The following is a 12387-nucleotide window of genomic DNA, read 5'->3' on the forward strand; positions in this document are numbered from 1 at the left end:
AAAATGGTCAACAGGTCGCCACCCTCTCCCCTCCAGAGCCAGATCCTCACCTCTCTCATATTTGCAAAAGGTGGAAAGCCATGGTGAGTCCTGTGTCCTTTCTGCCCTGGGGCCATCACAGCCCCTTCCTGGAGCATTGCTGGTCTCCCTGTGCACCCTTGGCTACCCCTGTCCTGACCCTGGGCACTCGCTTTTCCTGGGAAGTGTGGAAGCCTCCAGAGTGGCTGGTGCATCCCCACACCCCCCTCAGTCCCACCCTGCTCCCCAAGGGGCTAGTGGTGGGGTCCTTCCCCTAAAGCAGCTCTGGTGACCTGAGTCTCTGGGCAGCACCAGCTCCCCCCAGCCTCTCAGTGCCTGGCACATGTTGGGGGTGCCCGGGCAGCTGTACACACCGACTCCTTGGTCTGCAGGGGTGAAGAAAGGTGAGAAAGGTCCCACTCCAGATGAAGCCCTTCTTTTAGGCATCCACCACCCTCCACTACCCAGCTGCTTTCGACCCACTGAAATTCACCCAAAGGGACATCTTGTCTCTCACCAAGAGAGATTCAACCCGCAGAGATAAGGGTCACAAGGCAGTTCTTCCTACTACAGACCCCGAGCAGGGGAAGGGTTGTGCCTTGGGTATTTCCCACAGGCTATGGGTGAGCCTGCAGCCCCAGGGCAGCCGTGCCCGCAGACAGAGCCAGGACTTTTTTAGGTGGGGTTGGGAATTCTGCCAACTCCACAGCCGGTAGCGAGGGGGCTCCAGGGAGGTAGAAAAAAACCAACCATGGTACTGGAGATGCTGGGGGTTGAACCCAGGGCCTCTTGCATGCAAAGCAAGCGCTCTACCGCTGAGCTACATCCCCTTGTGCAAGACCACTCCGTGGCACGTTTGTGGCTCGCAGAAATCCCGGTCACTGCATCCTTCCCAGCCCTCCGAGCTGCTGACCGTGGGGTTCGAGGCTTTTCAGGTTCTGGGTTTTCCTGGGATGCTGCTGGGATGCTGAGGCAAGCTGGACTGGAAGGGCAGCTCTGGGGCAGAACTGGGACATGGTTTTCTGCAGGTATCCCCCAAGCAGACCTGGCCACTGAGGACATGGTGGCAGCAGGGTGCAGCTCTGCTGTTTCCCCCTGCTCTGACAACCCTTCCCCACTCAGGAGGGAATGAGCCCTGGCCATGGCTGAGCCGTGTCTCTTTGACCCTTAGAAGTGGGCAGCACCCACCTCCCAGCAGTTCTGGGACTGTTTCCAGCAGATGCAGCCGAGCTGGGGAAGTCACACGTCCCCCTGTGCCTGGCAATGTGGCCCCATCTGTGCCCTGTCCCAGCTGGGGCTGTGCTGGGCAGTGGGTGCCCAAAAGGAGGGCTCCTCCAAGACTTGAACTTGGGACCTCTCTCACAGAAGTGAGAATCACCCCCAGAGCAATGAGCAAGTGCCTGGGCACATCCAGCCTGTGTCAGGCACTGGGGGGCTTGGGGGAAGATGCTGCCCAGAGACTGGACCCCCAGAAGGTGCTTTAGGGGACAGACCCTATTGCCATCCCCTGGGGAACAACAGGGGGTTGAGGCTGTGTGCAGGGCTGCACCAGCTCCAGAGACTTCCCCACTTCCCAGGAAAAGGGGGCACACTTGGGGAAAGAAGGGATGCCCTGGGTGAGGGGCATCTGTCTCTCCCCTGGGGCTACTCACTGCTGGGGCTGTGGTGGCCTGAGGGGTGAAGGTGGTGGACTCAAAATTCAATAGGGTTTTCCCTGCACAGGTTTGAATCCTGTTCACAGCAAAAGCTTTTAGGGTGTTGGGGTGTGTGTTGGGGTGCCCAGTCTGAGTTTCTGAAGGAGCAGCTGTCCCCCAACCATCCCAGAGTGGTACTGGCACCCTGGGTACAGGCAGGCTGTCCCATCCAGTAGGCATAGTCTGGTGTTGGGCACAGCAGCTGATTTCCTGCATTTGGCATCACCTTCACCTGGCAATTAATTTGTGCTAATGTGTAATTAGTGTTGTAGTCTGGTATGCAGGTAGCGCCTGTGTGCCCAGAGCTGCTCCAGTACCACGTTGTTTATCCAAGACCCTTTCTGTCTCCTGGCCGCAGATCGATGAAGTTAATGAGAAACCCCGGCCTGGGGAGAGGAAACGGGCCGGGTGTAGGGAGGCTTCTATTCTGGAGCAGGACAGGAAAGGGCAGGCTGAACCCACAGGACACAAGGAGCCGAGGTGCTTGCAGACCCTGGAACCATGGCCAAGCTGGTGGAGTGTGTCCCCAACTTCTCAGAGGGCAATAACAAGGAGGTGAGGGAGCACATGGAGGGGCTGAGGGTTGGCAAGATGCCGGGGTGCTTCGAGGGGACCTGGGCTGCTCCGGCCGGGGGGCTGTGCAGGCAGCACCCACTCCCTGCCTCCTCTGGAGTGCCACACAGCTTTCCCTGCCTGACTAGTGCTGAAAATTACTAAAGGCAGCCCCTGCTCCCTTTCAGAAACCCAGTGAGAAATGGGGGCCCAGGCCCCCCTGCTCCCCATTGCCTACAGTTTGCAGCAGCCCCAGGTCTTGGGGTGCTCTGGCATACCTCTCATTTGCAGTTGTTATACCAAAATACACTGTCCAGGCTAATGGGATCTGTCCTGGGCATCAGCTTAAGGCTGAACTTTGTCCCCGCTGTGGACGGGGAAGTTCAGCAGGCCCAAAACTGCAATAAAACCACTGCTTCCCTTCAGGGAACAGGCTTTACAGTGCCAAATGTTTTTTGGAGCTGTCAGGGGACAGTGTCCTCACGAACAGCAATTTGTAATGGTGCTCTCTTGATGTGCAGCAGTAGCTGGGTAGCTCTGCCCCACCACGGTGGGTTTGGGGCCTGCTGGGAGCCAAGGGTGTCCCAGAGCCTAAGGGTAAGAGCAGGATGCTCATGCCTTTGGATCCCTGCAGCACAGGGCTGCATCCTCACTGCTCGTGGGGTCATCCCCAACCCCAGCACAGGTGGGAAGTGGGGGAGCTGAGACAAAGCAACCCCACCTTACAAAGTTGTGCCTGTGGTCTGTGTCCAGCTGGCTGAGCCACCTTGTCCCCCTCCCCTGTGTGGCAGGTGATTGATGCACTGAGCCAGGCCATCTCCCAGACACCAGGCTGTGTGCTGCTGGACGTGGATGCCGGCGCCTCCACCAACCGCACTGTCTACACCTTTGTGGGGTCTCCTGAGGCTGTGGTGGAAGGGGCCCTGAGCGCAGCTCGTGTGGCTTGGCAGCTCATTGACATGAGCCAGCACATGGGTGAGCTTGGGGGCAGGGGGGGCAGTGGGTGGGCTGTGCAGGAGATGACCTGGTGCTGAGCATCCCTGGGCTGCCATGTGTGGTTGGCTCTGGGTGCACCTGGAGATAAAATCAGCTTCTGGTAACCACACACAGCAGGTTACTGGATGGATGAAGGTAGGACTGTGCAAAGTTCTTGCTCATCTTCCCAGTCCAGAGAGACTGGTCCCCTCCTTGGGCTGGAATAGATGTTATTGCCACAGACATGACTTTCCTTGTAGCAGCAGTGCCCAGTTTCCAAAAGAGAGTCCTCCCTCTTTGTCCCTTGCTTTTCCCAGCTCCCATGTTTCTGTCTGCCCTGTCCACAGGTGAACACCCTCGCATGGGGGCCCTGGATGTCTGCCCCTTTGTGCCAGTGATGAATGTCAGCATGGAGGAATGTGTCACCTGTGCCCACATCTTTGGGCAGCGCTTGGCAGCGGAGCTGGGAGTGCCTGGTGAGTGGTGCCTGGGGGTCCAGAACCTCTGCCCCTTCCTTCCCACCCTCTGTCCCTCCATCTGTGGAGAAGCCACACACCTTTTGCCAAGGCTTCACTGAGGAGAACATGGGGTTTGCTCCCAAATGAGCAAAACCAGACTCTCCTAGGTGATGTGCCACCCTGCCTGCCTGTGCTCACTCCTGTCTTGCAGTTTACCTGTATGGAGCGGCAGCACAGGACGAGAGCAGGAAAGCTCTGCCCAGCATCCGTGCTGGGGAGTATGAGGCACTCCCCAAAAAGGTGAGCCTGGCAGCACCCAGGCAGGGCCCAGCCACACCTCCGCATCTTGACAAGGGTGCTGGGGACTCGTGGTCCCTCTGCACCTAGTGGAGCTGGTGAAGTGCTTTGAGTGCTGCTTGCAGCAGATGCTGACTGGGGAGGGAGATGCCTGTTCCCATCCACTGTGATGTTCTGCGGTGCCAGCCCATGTGCCCTTCTCTCTCCTCCCCAGCTTGCAAAACCAGAGTGGGCTCCTGATTACGGGCCCCCAACCTTTGTTCCCCAGTGGGGGGCCACGGTGACGGGCGCCCGGACCTTCCTCATTGCCTACAATGTTAACCTGCTGTGCACCAAGGAGCTGGCCCACCGCATCGCCCTCAACATCCGTGAGCAGGGGCGTGGTGCTGAGCAGGTACCCCCATGCTGGTGGCATGCTGGGAGCAGACCTGCTTGTCCCCACACCTCCTGGGCCCTGCTTTGACTGCGGGGGGGGTCTTGGCAGCCTGGGCGCTTGAAGAGAGTGCAGGGCATTGGCTGGTATTTGGAGGAAGAGAAGATGGCCCAGGTTTCCACGAACCTGCTGGACTTTGAGACCACACCACTCCATGTTGTCTACGAGGAGATCTGCAGAGATGCAGAGGTGGGTGGCCTGGGCTTGCACACCATGTGTGTGTCAGTGGAGGTTTTGCAGAGGATGGATCTCCAGGTCAGGCTCTGCTTTCTCTCATGCTCAGCTAGCCCAACTGGGCAGAGAGCTGAACAGCATGAAGTTCCCCAAACCTCAGGAACTTTCTGCTAGCCCCCTGCTCCTCCATTGAAGCCATTTCCATGTGTCTCCCAGGTCCTAGGAAGTGATGAGGACCACCAGGCTGGGGTAGTAGTGGTGGCAGGGCAGGTGGCTCTGAGGACAGTCACATTTCTGATGTCCTTTGCAGGCACTGAACCTCCCTGTGGTGGGGTCCCAACTGGTGGGACTTGTCCCCAAGAAGGCCATGCTGGATGCAGCTGAGTTTTACATCAAGAAGGAAAAACTCTTCATCTTGGAAGAGGAACAGAAGATCAGACTGGTAACATAGCTCTTACTGGTACCAAGACAAGGGTGGGACCGAGCCCTCCCAACCTCCCAAAGTGGCACTGAGCAGAGATTTGGGACTGCAGCAGCCCCTAGGCATGACATTTGTCTTCAGGGACAGTGCCTGGCAAGCTGTAAGGGCACAGCAAGTAGAGAAATTGCTTTATTGTCCTGAGGATGCCGAGATGCTCAGGAATTAGAGAGGCCACTCTGTGAGGGCAGAGTGTGGGCAGCAGCTGCACAACTTGCCTGCATGGAGGTCAGGAAGGGAAGGAGACCTCCCTGGAGCTCAAGGACAGTGCAATGGTGTTAGGGTAACCTGTCCCAGGGCCAGGGCAAACTGGGAACAAGGAGATGGGCTCAGATTTTTAGCTGCAGGAGGGAGGGACTTTTCCATCCTATGGGGAACGTGCTAGATAAGAGCAAGCTAATTATTTATCTGTGGTTTCCAGTCATTTGTAGGTGGCTGCAAGCCACCCCTGAGTCTGGGATGGGACAGGCTGGTGACACTGGCTGTCCTCTCCCTGGGTTGTGGCCCAAGCAACTCCGTGCTAGGGATGGGTCGCCTGTGGTTAATTAACAGCAAGGAATGAGGATGGAAGGGGACCTAGGGTGACGTGGCTGACAGAGCAGTGCTGCTCCTTGCAGGTGGTCAGCCGGCTGGGCCTGGACTCCCTGACTCCGTTTCACCCCCGGGAACGCATCATCGAGTAGGGACCCCTGTCCTGCTTCTCCTCATGGTGCCCATCACTGCCTGGATGGGGAGATCCTGCTGCCTGTATCTTGTTTGTCTTATTTAGGGAGTCATGCCTGCACCCTCGTCCTCTTCACACCCAGGAGACATCTCTGCTGGGTCTTGTGGAGGCACGGGGTGGTCCTTGCTCCCAAATGATGACTCCTGGTCCCAAATGATGCTGGTTGTGAATGTGGGGGTGCGGGGACTCCAGGTCACTTGGGCAGGCAGTGGGAGCAGGTTTGGTGGCCAAAGTTGAACATGTACCTGTTAAATATTCTAGTCCAGACCAAATTTCATTGCTTCAGGCTCACATGCTCCCTTCCAAGGAGAGAAGCCATACTGCAGTGTCTAGGGTCAAATGCACCTCTGCAGGGTGAGGGTGGAGAGGTGTGGAAACCCCCCCTGTGGCAAGGTGAAACCAGGATGTGCACTTTTGGTCCTTGTTGTCCCCTGCTGAGGAGGTGGCTGCGGGTGTGTCTCAGTTCCATAAAACACTGTTTGCACTAGTCCACCCTACCCACTGCAGAGTGACACCACAAGGACATGCTCCCCAGCTGCCTGTCTGTCTGTCTGTCCCCATAGAGCTCCTTGTCATTTACTCCACCCCTCCTGCCTCTCCTTTTGAGCTACCCAACCGCAGAGCCAAGGGGTAGATGAAAACCTGTTGGAGAGAGGAGTGCTGGGTGGGAAAGGACTGGGTGGTGGAGGATGTTGTGTTCCTGCACCTGGGGACCTCCTCAGACCCAGGTACAACAGTACCTGGCTGTTGTGCCACTAGGTACCTGGTGCAGGCAGGAGAGGTGGACCAAGGGCTGGTGGCCAAGCCATTGGGTGCCTTCGTGCGAGCGGTCGGTGAGAGGTCAGCGGCTCCAGGAGGAGGCTCCGTGTCTGCAGCTGCTGCTGCCCTGGTACGTGCCCCATGCTGGGACAGTGGTCCTTGCCTGGGGTGTCCTCTGGGTATGCTGAGACCCTGGGGACAGCTGGCATGGTGGTAGTGGTGGGTACTGTGTCCTGCTGGAGAATTTAACTCCATGCCCTTGCAGGGAGCGGCGCTGGGCTGCATGGTGGGACTGATGAGCTATGGGAAGAGGCAGTTTGAGGAGCTGGACCCCATTATGAGGAAGCTGATCCCCCCCTTCCACCAGGCCATGGATGAGCTGGTGGCAATGGTGGACACTGACTCTCGTGCCTTCAGCAGCTACATGGTGAAGTCCCACTGGAGAAGGTGTCCTGTGGGGAAGTGGGGAGTTTTCCAGCTGGGGGGGTGCTGGCATCACTGTACCCTGGTGTCCTTAGAAGCAGGGCTGTGACCTTGGCCCAATGCTGGGCCAGGGACAGCATCACCTAAAGGAGATTTGCAAGAGCGTGGGCACTGTCATGTCTGCCCCGGTGCCTGATGTAAAAAGCAAATGGCAGGAAACCTGCTTTTCTTTCCCTCCAGGAAGCTATGAAGCTGCCAAAAAGCACCCCTGAGGAGCGGGAGAGGTGAGCTGGGCTGGTGGGGATGTGCAGCCTGGGGTAGCACAGCATCCAGTGCTCACGCCAGGGCTGTCCCCCCCTCCCAGACGCACAGCAGCCATGCAGCAGGGGCTCAAGACAGCTGTGAGGGTGCCTTGTACCTTGGCAGAGAAAGTGAATGGGCTCTGGCCTGCTCTGAAGGAACTGGCATGTCACTGCAACCTGGCCTGCAAATCTGACATCCAGGTATGGTCCTGGGCTCTGGAGGCTGCCAGGCTCACTGATTTTCCCTGCAAGGTGTCTCATTGTGTCCTTGACCTCTGCAATGTGTTTCTTCAGCCTTGCTTCCCAAACTGGCTGGTGTTTTCTGCCTCCTAACTTTTTTTTGGCAGCTTGCAGCCCTTGTAGGAGAGGTTTTATCCTCTAGCCCTTGCTTGAGCTTTCTCACTGGTGTGAAAAGGCCATGATGGTTCCCACTGCTGGAGCCACGTCCTGAAGATACTGGGTTGCCAAGTGTTTGTTGTAGCTGAGTGATGGAGACTGGGAGTCCTGCAGCCTAAGGGTCTGGTGGTGGTCTGGTTCAGCTGGAGAGTTTCTGAGAAGCCTCTTTTCCTAGGTGGGAGCCAAAATGTTGGAAGTGGCTGTGTTTGGAGCTTACTTCAACGTCATGATCAACCTCAAAGACATAACGGATGAGAAGTTCAAGCTTGCAGTAAGCAGGGGCTGTGCATGTGCTGTGGCCCTGGTGGTGGGGATGAGGTGGGACAGAGATGGAGATGATGCTCCTGGGGATCCCCCATGCCCAGGCACCCGCTCTCTTTGCCCCCAGTGGGATGCATAGGGTGGACAGTGGACAAAACTTCTGTTGAGTGATAAATAATGCTTCTCTCTCCCCATGCAGATGTCTCAGAAGGTCTCTGGGCTCCTGGAGGAGGCGAAGCAAGGTTCTGCTCTTGTACTGACACTGCTGGAGAAGAGGGTGTCCTGAAAGGGGTTTAGGAACAGCCAGAGGGCTCTGCAGAAGCAAATTAAACTGTGAAATACACTCATCCCTGCCTGGGCTCCCTCAGTATCTGCCTCAGCAGAGCTGCCCTGCTCAGACCGATTCCAGAGCCATGTTCCCTGCTGGCCTTTCCCTGGCCAAAGGTTATTTTTGCTGTCTGGAGCTCAGACCCCAGTCTCCATCCCCTCATCCCTGGGGCAGAAGGAGACAGCCTGGCTGGCAGTGCCTGGGGCCACAGGGCTCCCAATGGAGGGAATAGCAGGGACCCCATGGCACTGCCCAGGAGGAGATCCCCGTCCTGACCTGCACACCTCTCTGTGTTTCTGTGCCCAGACCCCCCAGTCCCAGACACCTCCTGGCCAGCAGGGCTGGGGCAAGACCTACCTGGCACAGCCTGTTGCTGCCCCCCAGACATGGGACAGGATTGAGGAGGGGTGGTGGGAAGGGATTTTTCATGGACATAGGCATGGGACACAAGGAGCTCCACCACTTCCCCTAGAGCCCCCCAGGAGGAAGGCCTGAGCATCAGGACCATCCAGCTCTGCATCCTGCTCTGATTTCAGCTGTCACTTCTTCCACCTGCACACCATGGCAGCACCCTGAGCAGTGTCACAGAGCATCATCCACTGGACCCTGAGCCCCACTGTGCCTGTGAGAGGGTGACCCACCCCCTATCCCTCACACTGTGCCAGCTCCTTTCTTGGACACTGTGCCCTTGCTGGGAGCAATGAGCCAGGGTTTGTGGTGGGGACACAAATGACTCACCCCACCACGTGAAGTGGGGAGGTGGAACCACCACCCTCTGTCCCCTGTTTTTATCAGCACCGTGGGACCTTTGTGCCAGCTGGGAGTGGTGTGCTGACGTTTCCCTTGTGCCCATGGTAACAGCTGTGGCTCAGCAGTGTCACCCCCCCCCCACTTTCCACACCCTTCCTCGCCCAGACATGGCCTCAGGTATATAATGGTTGCCCTCCATCCCAGGAAAGCAGTGCTGAGGAGGGTTCTGCTGGTGGTGACAGTGCTTTCAGAGAGTGCTTGGAGCTTTACTGCAGGTTGGGTGAGTGGAGGCACCTCCCCAAGGGCAGTGGGTATACGGGGTCCCACAAGCACTGTCCCCGTGGCTGACACTGCAATAAGATGTGGTGTCCTGGGAGTGTCCCCAGCCCCTCATGGCCCATGAGGACATGGGCTGGGCACCCAGGCTCAGTCAGGTTTGGATTTATTATTTCCATTGGTGATGGAAACACCTGCCTGGGCTTTGGGGGTGCATGGAGGTGGGACAGCCACTTTGGAGGCTGGTGGGTTGGTGCTATCACTTGAAGGGACAGAGCAGCTCTTGGGTCTGTCCTTGGGAACCAGCATGGTCTCTGCCCAGGACAGACAGAGCCAAAGGAGCCAGGTTCCACCTGCTGGCAGGGCAATGGTGTCCCTGTGACAGGAGGAGCCCTGACAGTGCCTGTCTTCTCTTGCAGCTGAAGGCCATTGAGGATGTGGGACCCCAACCAAGGTGAGGGACCTGCAGGTACCACACAGCCATTGAGGCTGGCAGAAGGGATCAGTGCTCTCCCCATGGGCACCCGGGGCCATCACCTGCCTACCAAAGGGTGGGGAGGCATCCCTTACCAGGAAGGGGACTTCGGGCACACCCTATGTTTCCTGTCTGGGGAGAGCCTGGCTCTGCTCACCACCCACCTCTCTCTTTTTCCCAGGTGTGCCCAGTGGGACGCCACCACCCCGACTGGCTGTGTGCCCACCAGCCCCACCGGGATACTGTGGTCCCAACATTTCAACAAGTCCCCATCCCAACTGCCCTCCAGTGATCTGTCCCCCAGGACCCCCTGTGGGTCATCCCTGTGGCCCTTTTCCACCTGGCTCACACCCACAGGGGCAGCATCACCATGGGCACCCCCCAGGAGGGCATCACCATCACCCCCATGGTCACCCCCCAGCAGGGCATCATCCCCATGGGCACTGTCATTCAGGAAACCCGGGGTGCCCCTCTGACTGCCATCAGAAGCACCATAAGAAGCACCATAAGAAGCACTCCAAGCACCATGGAGGCAAGGTAAGACTGAGGTGGCCCCAAACCCTTCCAAATCTCTGATGTGGGACTTGGGATCTCTTTGTATGTGCCCATACAGCCTGGGCACCCTGGGCTCCTCTTTTCCACCCTTCAGGCTGCCAGGCTAGGTGGCTTATTTTTGGGTGTGGAGACTTCCATTTGTTTAATAAGCAAGGATGAGTCATTTCAAGTGAGTCTTTTGAAAGATGACCCATGAAATTCTTTGAAGCCATTTGAAATGGTGACTCAGCTCAGGGTGTACCATGTTAGGGGATTAAACCCAAAGACTTTGTCCTGTACATTGAGGTGTGCTTCAGTAAGAGGCATTCACTCAGTGCCCTGAAGCAGAGGAACAGCTCGGTTTCCTCTTTAAAAAAACCCAAAAAACCTAACAAAAAGCTACACCTAACCAAAAAAACAAAAGCAAACCCAAAACCCCCAAACCCAAAGCAAAAGCAATTATTTCTGGTGGGAGTAGATGCTGCAGCAAATGCTGTTCCAGGAATGGCCACCATCTGGAGTAGGTCTGACAGAGGGACTTCTAAACAAAATCTCAGTTCCACCATGGGAGGCAGGAGCATTTCCCAAACAAAGCAAATCATCAGTTTCCCTCACTGTGTAATGGCTTTGTGATGTGCCTTGAGGTTTGCCCTCACTGGCAGAGACCAGGACTCTCCTGGAGTTTCTTTGCTTAGCAGTAGTAATAATAATAATTAAAAAAAAAAACAGTTAAACTTAATAAAAATTAATTTAAACACATCCCTCACGCAATATGGCTGTGATTATATTCTCCAAGTGGAAAAAGAATGGCTCCAAAGTTGCAGTGATGTTTTTAGCAGCCATTTTATTTTCAGCTCAGGGTTTGCTATCTGAGGCCACAGTGCTGTGCTGATTCCCACATGGGCTCCCCTTCTCATGGATCCCAGGGCCTTGACATTAACTAATTGGGCTTTTGAGGCCTAATTACCAGCTTGCAATCCAATCAGGGCACAAACCTGGGGGCTCCCTTTCTGCTGGTATGCACCTGGGAAGAGATGGGTCTGGGGCCACCACCACTGCAGGCTCAGCCTAGTCCCAGATGAACACCGGCAACAGGAACCCACCATGGGATGGCTAACACCTACCAGAAATGGGGTGAAAGAGGGTTGTTTCAGTACTACCCTTAAGTTGTTCTGTTTTGCCTTCTCCAGCACTCCTGCAGCTCAGGCAGCAGTTCTGACTCTGACTGAAGAGCTCATCTCCCACCACCAGGATGGCAAAACAATGAAACACAAAGCTGAACACCCCATGGGAACCACCTGCATGTTGCTCTGGTCCTTTCCCCTTTCTCTTCAAGTGGCCTTTTGCCTGCTGCGTGATGATCTTGTTTTCAGCTTGTAAAATATTTGATCTGGAATTGCTGTGAGATGATGGGCAGCAGCTCCATCCTCTGTGTCTTAGAGCAAGCCCACTGAAAGACTTCATGTGCTGGTTTGCATTCTGCTGGTGTCTGTGTGTTTTTTCCTGTGTAACAAATGATGGATGTCCTTATATTTTGCATGAGCTTTCCCAGCTGCAGCTGTACCAATGGGGTTGGCTAAGGAATCAGAATCACAGACTGGCTGGGGAGGGACCTTAAAGATCAACCAGTTCCACCTTCCAATAGAGCCCTCTAGACAACCCAAGTGCTTCCCAGCCTCTCCTCCCCATACAACCTCCACCACCATGGATGAAACCTTATAGACATGTCCCTGACCTCAGGGAGTCCCACTGCCCCACTCTGCTGCCTGGAGACACACAAGTGTTGGGTGAAAGAGGGCCTGAAGGACACACTGGGAAAGCCTGACCCAGGTGCAATGCCAACTTCATGGTAGGAAGAGGGACAGCCCCTCTCAGAGAGGACCCCTGCTCTCCTCATCCATGAATAGGTGAGGAACATGAAGCAAGTGAGGAATGAAGACATGATCTTCTGTCAGACCATGGGCACTTGGAGGGGATGGGTGGACAGGGGGCAGATGAACAAATCTGCAAGGGGAGTGCTGGAGACAGTGAAAAGAGCTGGAGGGGTCCTGTCAGCATCAGGTCCTCAGGACTGACCTCA

At 56.2% G+C, this 12387-nt stretch overlaps 1 protein-coding gene and 1 non-coding gene across 4 annotated transcripts; one reads left to right on the plus strand and one right to left on the minus strand.

Moving 5' to 3' along the window:
- Window positions 1-67: 67 nt before the first annotated feature.
- Window positions 68-11562, plus strand: FTCD (formimidoyltransferase cyclodeaminase). Of its 3 annotated transcripts, none has more exons than XM_030453866.1 (18): window positions 68-83; window positions 2071-2267; window positions 3056-3239; window positions 3587-3715; window positions 3909-3997; window positions 4209-4388; window positions 4479-4616; window positions 4912-5043; window positions 5697-5758; window positions 6563-6692; window positions 6828-6989; window positions 7226-7269; window positions 7350-7488; window positions 7859-7954; window positions 8144-9302; window positions 9718-9752; window positions 9955-10310; window positions 11498-11562. In XM_030453866.1, the coding sequence occupies exons 2-15, from the start codon at window positions 2214-2216 to the stop codon at window positions 8228-8230; spliced, it is 1626 nt and encodes a 541-aa protein (XP_030309726.1). In that variant the 5' UTR covers window positions 68-83; window positions 2071-2213; the 3' UTR covers window positions 8231-9302; window positions 9718-9752; window positions 9955-10310; window positions 11498-11562. The 3 variants fall into 3 exon arrangements, with proteins under 3 accessions (XP_030309726.1, XP_008503111.1, XP_030309727.1); XM_008504889.2 differs by having other exon boundaries at window positions 8144-9199; XM_030453867.1 differs by lacking the exons at window positions 3056-3239; window positions 9718-9752; window positions 9955-10310; window positions 11498-11562 and having other exon boundaries at window positions 69-83; window positions 8144-8291.
- On the minus strand, window positions 777-848 carry TRNAA-UGC. Its single transcript has one exon. It is a non-coding gene; the product is annotated as a tRNA-Ala (tRNA).
- Window positions 11563-12387: the final 825 nt, after the last annotated feature.

The sequence above is a fragment of the Calypte anna genome, chromosome 7, assembly GCF_003957555.1.
Source record: "Calypte anna isolate BGI_N300 chromosome 7, bCalAnn1_v1.p, whole genome shotgun sequence".
Lineage (NCBI taxonomy): Eukaryota > Metazoa > Chordata > Aves > Apodiformes > Trochilidae > Calypte > Calypte anna.